Source organism: Limulus polyphemus, unplaced genomic scaffold (assembly GCF_000517525.1).
Source record: "Limulus polyphemus unplaced genomic scaffold, Limulus_polyphemus-2.1.2 Scaffold3203, whole genome shotgun sequence".
Classification (NCBI taxonomy): domain Eukaryota; kingdom Metazoa; phylum Arthropoda; class Merostomata; order Xiphosura; family Limulidae; genus Limulus; species Limulus polyphemus.
The window spans coordinates 79,590-85,844 of NW_013668813.1; the positions used below are offsets into that span (position 1 = coordinate 79,590).

At 30.7% G+C, this 6,255-nt stretch overlaps 1 protein-coding gene across 1 annotated transcript in view; it reads left to right on the forward strand.

The window, feature by feature from the left end:
- The window catches only part of LOC106468882 (UHRF1-binding protein 1-like), a 46,123-nt gene that overhangs the window by 35,470 nt on the left and 4,398 nt on the right, over nucleotides 1–6,255 (forward strand). Inside the window, exons 13-15 of the mRNA XM_022397248.1 lie at nucleotides 1,321–1,474; nucleotides 2,795–3,057; nucleotides 4,312–4,432. Coding sequence (XP_022252956.1) covers nucleotides 1,321–1,474; nucleotides 2,795–3,057; nucleotides 4,312–4,432 — 538 coding nt within the window. The remainder of the gene's footprint in view (nucleotides 1–1,320; nucleotides 1,475–2,794; nucleotides 3,058–4,311; nucleotides 4,433–6,255) is intronic.

Sequence of the window (6,255 nt, forward strand, 5' to 3'; positions counted from 1 at the left end):
GGAGGGGGTACAAGTTTTGTCCTATGGTAGAAAATGAGTGGCAATCAATCCCTTAGCACGGGCTGTAGGTTAATACTAATTTGCTGCCTTCCATCTGGGCATTAGTTACATACAGTGGCAGAGTTAACTTTAGTAACTTTGCCATGGCCATTAGTTACATACAGTGGCAGAGATAACCTTAGTAACTTTGCCATAATTGCAAATACTTACACCCAAATTTAAACTTAGTACAACTATATCATTATGCTCAACAAGAACTTGGTTGATGGTATTTTATAAAATATGAATTTACATATTTATTCACTTTTCAAATGTGTGATATATAATCATGTTTCTCTGTTATAAATTCTGATTCCTTGGTATTTATTGTCCAATTTCGGTCTGTACTACCCCCCGGATCTTTGTAGGTAGACTGAGTTTTATAAAGCAAACAAATCATAATTTTAGACAATTAGAAGGATAAAAAAATTTGGAAAATATATAGAATGTTGACTGTTGTTCACTTGTAATCAAAGATCGTGATTCATAAAAAAACAATAAAAAATTTACACACTGATTTCCACAACTCAGTTGTGACCTTTTTCTTTTTATAAATAATTTAATGGGTTGAAAAATACCATCCTTTTAATTATTATAGGATATAATATTGATATAAATTACAGTGATGTAAATTATCAAGATTTTATTGATATCATTTATTACAATCACGTGTTGAAAAAACACTAGAAAGGTTTTAAAGTTCTTAACTGGCGTTGTCGTAAGTCTGCCTATTTTAAAAAGAACTTGTATTATTAAAGTTTTTTTTTTCTGTTTTTCCTTTCCTTTACTTAATGTTTATGTAAAATAAACAAACGTTGAAATGCGGTTAACTTTAAAGCTGACAGTAAGGTCCTCAAAATTATCGTCGTTTAAAATCTCATTGATTCACTTCAAAATTGTGATTGTATTTTATTGAAAAATGTTCATCTGTACAGATATGACTAAAACTGAATTTCTAGGAGGAATATATACTGAATCCTAATAGCTATATTTCAATAATATAATTTACACATACAGATACGTCTCATTAGATGAAAAAAACTCGTTTTAATTAATAAACTTTTACTCTGTTCAGTCATAGATATTTTCTCTAGTATCTTCAGTTTTTACAAATTTAAGCTTTTTTTTTACTTTCTCCTCTGTTTAATATGTTTTACAGAAAAACGTTTGGGCTTTGAGAATATTGTTAGAATTTTAAAAAGTTACATTAAAAGTAAAACGCAAATAAATTTTGAATGTTAACCTCCTTTTCTCATTTAGTTTCTTTTCTTCTTCTTTCAGCAAATTTCAAGAGTAACCCTGAAATTTGAGGGAGTGGAAACAGTAGTTCTGTTTGTTGGTGCAAGTTCCTCAGTGTTATTAAAAACTTGTCACTTGGAAGTAGAAGAAGACAGTGCCATTTCGTGGGAGAGCTTTCAAAATCATTTCTCATCAAGTTAGTAATTAGGAAAGAACATTATATGATGTTCGTTGTTGTTGTTGTTCTTTATGTCCGAAAAGTACACAATATTTCACATGTCTTGTTGTGGGAATAACAACTGTTGTTGTTGTTGTTCTTTATGACCGAAAAAGTACACAATATTTCACATGTCTTGTTGTGGGAATAACGACTGTTGTTGTTGTTGTTCTTTATGACCGAAAAAGTACACAATATTTCACATGTCTTGTTGTGGGAATAACGACTGTTGTTGTTGTTCTTTATGACCGAAAAAATACACAATATTTCACATGTCTTGTTGTGGGAATAACGACTGTTTTCGTGTATTTTAGCGTACGCTTTATAATCTGGGAAATATTACTCCCCATTTTGTCTTCAGGTTTATTCATTACTGTTTTGGTAAGCATATTAGATATCACATTTTGAATACTCTGATTGTACTCTTTCCTCTGATTATCATCCTAGATACTGTAACAAGCATTGTACTCTTTCGTCTGATTATCATCCTAGATACTGTAACAAGCATTGTACTCTTTCCTCTGATTATCATCGTAGTAACTGTAACAAGCGTTGTACTCTTTCATCTGATTATCATCCTAGATACTGTAACAAGCATTGTACTCTTTCACGAAAGTGTAGTACAATGCTTGTTACAGTATCTAGGATGATAATCAGATGAAAGAGTACAATGCTTGTTACAGTATCTAGGATGATAATCAGACGAAAGAGTACAATGCTTGTTACAGTATCTAGGATGATAATCAGACGAAAGAGTACAATGCTTGTTACAGTATCTAGGATGATAATCAGATCTGATTATCATCCTAGATACTGTAACAAGTATTGTACTACACTTTCGTCTGATTATCATCCTAGATACTGTAACAAGCATTGTACTACTCTTTCCTCTGATTATCATCCTAGATACTGTAACAAGCATTGTACTATTTCGTCTGATTATCATCCTAGATACTGTAACAAGCATTGTACGTGTGCTTTTGATTTTGTAGAAACTTGATGCCTTTGTTGATTTTTATATCGTGTTTGTAAAAATCATCACCCTATAAATATTATGTATATTTAAATATTACAAATATATAAGTCGTTCAAGTGATAAGTTGATAGTTATATATATTTCTTACTTTTATGGCCATGAAAGGACAATTACATAAATAGTATATTTATGTATGTGTGCATCTGTGATTGATTAATTAATTCTTCTACTTTGAATATTTGCCAGTTTCGAAAGTAGTCAAAAACTTCTTGCTGTAATTAACTTTTTTCTCTTAAAAATTGGTCTTTTCTATATCTTGAAAGAATCTCGTTCTTGGAAGAACAGTCAGTCAAACAATCTGAAAGGAAAATTTAAGCTTATTTTGAGGTTTGATCAAGGATCAGCAGCAACATCTTGTTACCAGGAGGCAGGAGACATTGGCTACCTGACATGTTTGGTCCAGAATATTGATTTGGATGTGCTTATGAGCTCGTGTTCGGGAATTGGTGCATTTCTTAAAGATGAAATTGTGACAGAAACTGTGCCTTCAAGAATCCTGATTGACTCATTGAAAATTAAATTGAAGGTTTGTTTTTAGTAATCTTATCTTAAAAAAGTAACTCTAATATCGGGAAATGTGAATGAATCATAGACAGTTAAAATAAGCAGTTCTTAGTAATCATATCTTCAAGAAGTGACTCTAATATCAGGAGATGTGATTGAATCATAGACAGTTAAAATAAGCAGTTCCTAGTAATCATATCTTCAAGAAGTGACTCTAATATCAGGAGATGTGATTGAATCATAGACAGTTAAAATAAGCAGTTCTTAGTAATCATATCTTCAAGAAGTGACTCTAATATCAGGAGATGTGATTGAATCATAGACAGTTAAAATAAGCAGTTCTTAGTAATCATATCTTCAAGAAGTAACTCTGATATCAGGAGATGTGATTGAATCATTGAAGTGTTTTTATTTATCATATCTTAAAAATGGAATGCTGACAAAGTTTATCTATTGGGAATCCTGATTGAATCATAGACAGTTAAAATAAACTCAGTTTTTAGTAATTACATCTTAACAATGAAACTGTACTATCAGGAATTCTGAATGAATACATTGATATTTAAATTGAATATTTATTTTTACTAATTATATTTTAAAGATGAAATTGTAACAAAAACTGTACAAACAAGAGTTCTGAATGACTCATTGTCAGTTAAAGCTTTAATTTAGTAATTACAACCATTCATTTATAATTGTTGCATGAGAGTTGAAATGTTTTTTTCTATTATGTATCAATCTCATGGTACACAACAAAACAAAAATTTTTTTTCTAATTTTGTGTTTTTTTATAGCATAATGTAAAACTTTGTTTTTTATTATTACTGGGAAAATGTAAAAGTGTAAGAAGAATATTTTTATATCATTTCCGTTTTTTTTAATATTTATATATTATCTGGAATTTGAGAAAGTGTAGGAGTGTTCCTTTTATTAAGTGATAAACCTAGAACTTTAACCCTAATGATTACTACCTTTGAACATAACCCCAAGATTAAGTTAAATTTCTTCAGCTTGATGAGCATTCTTTACTATTATTAGGCCTAAAAATGTTCTTAACAGTGAGAGTTCCCCCAACTGATAAATCATTGCATCCTAATCTTTATAAGTTTTTGTTTCTGGTATTTCATGCTTATAATTTAACAGGTTTAATATCTTAAATGTAAAACTTGTGTACTTATAAAACTGATAAACAAACAAAGAAACAATAAATTACAAAATTGCGTGATTCAGAGATCATTTGGCACCAACTGTGTATCTTCCTTTACATTTAACCTAGGATGACCAGTTTTCCAGCGTTTCCACACAAGCACAGCCTCTTCCTATGTGCATTAACCTACCTGGTTGTCTTATTGAAAGAACCAAAGAAAACATCATACGTATACTGCCTTTACCTCCAGGTGAGTCTTTAGAACTAAGAAAAATGGATGCATACTGCTTGTATCTCCAGGTGAGTCTTTAGAACTAAGAAAAATGGATGCATACTGCTTGTACCTCCAGGTGAGTCTTTAGAACTAAGAAAAATGGATGCATACTGCTTGTATTTCCAGGTGAGTCTTTAGAACTAAGAAAAATGGATGCATACTGCATGTATCTCCAGGTGAGTCTTTAGAACTAAGAGAAATGGATGCATACTTGTATCTCCAGGTGAGTCTTTAGAACTAAGAAAAATGGATGCTTTCTGCTTGTATCTCCAGGTGAGTCTTTAGAACTAAGAAAATGGATGCTTTCTGCTTGTAACTCCAGATGGGTCTTTGTTAATATAATAGTAAATCAAGTATAGTAAGGTGGATTTTGTATATAGAAGTTTTACATTTTTTATGGAGGTGTGGGGAGAGTGAAGATGCATGAATTATCCTAATAAAATTTGTAAAAACAGGTATGACATGAAAAAACCTATATCCCGAGCACTTTCAAAAGGTGGACTTATCGAAAACACTTGGATTATAGGGTTTTTATTCACAGCTAATATTGGACGTCATCTTAAAATAAACCTTGTTGTACTTTAACTCTATGATCTAATTGAGAGTCTTGTATAGTTGTTTCTGAAAGACATTTCTCTAGACTATTTATTCACAAAGGTGCTTGTTGGTCTATGACTTTCTTGATTACAGAGTTCCTGATATATTTGATTCACACATAAAAAGTTTAAACAAAAATACTATCAGTATCAGAGTTTAGTCCTAGAGTTCCTGTTAATGTATGAATTACACATAAAAAGTGTAAACAGAAATACTATCAGTATCAGAGTTTAGTCCTATAGTTCCTGATAATGTATGAATCACACATAAAAAGTGTAAACAGAAATACTATCAGTATCAGAGTTTAGCCCAAGAGTTCCTGATAATGTATGAATCACACATAAAAAGTGTAAACAGAAATACTATCAGTATCAGAGTTTAGTCCTAGAGTTCCTGATAATGTATGAATCACACATAAAAAGTGTAAACAGAAATACTATCAGTATCAGAGCTTAGTCCTGCCAATTACTGCTGGAATTCCCATAAACTTTAAAAAAAAATTGAATTATTTCACCCAATTTTTTAATGGGTCTTTATGCTGATTCTCAGCGGTGAATCTGAAGGCTTATAACACTAAAGCCTGGGTTTCAATACCTGTGGTGGATAAACAAACAAACAAACTTACACTGAGTGTTGTAAGAGGTAGTGAATAGTTTCAAAATAAGTTTGTAAGTTTTGTTTGTAAGTTTCGGATCAAATGTACAGATTATGTATCAGAATGGGATCTTTTAGTAGCTTAATTACTTAGTTATGTATGACATAATTATTAGAAGAATACATTAGTACCTAAATTATATTATCTGTTAATTACCTATTAATATTATAATAAAAACCTTTTAATTAATTATGTATTATTTCTTTCCATGATATTTCCTTAATTTTCCATTCAGCTGGTAATTGGGTGAATTTAACAATTTTTGGAACCACTTGAATGTGAATATTCAAAAAACAAGGACTATACTTAAGATAGTTAAGTAAACAGTCATGAAACAAAATAAGGACTATACTTAGGATAGTGAAGTAAACAGTCATGAAACAAAATAAGGACTATACTTAGGATAGTGAAGTAAACAGTCATGAAAAAACAAGGACTATACCTAGGATAGTGAAGTAAACAGTCATGAAAAAACAAGGACTATACTTAGGATAGTGAAGTAAACAGTCATGAAACAAAATAAGGACTATACTTAGGATAGTGAAGT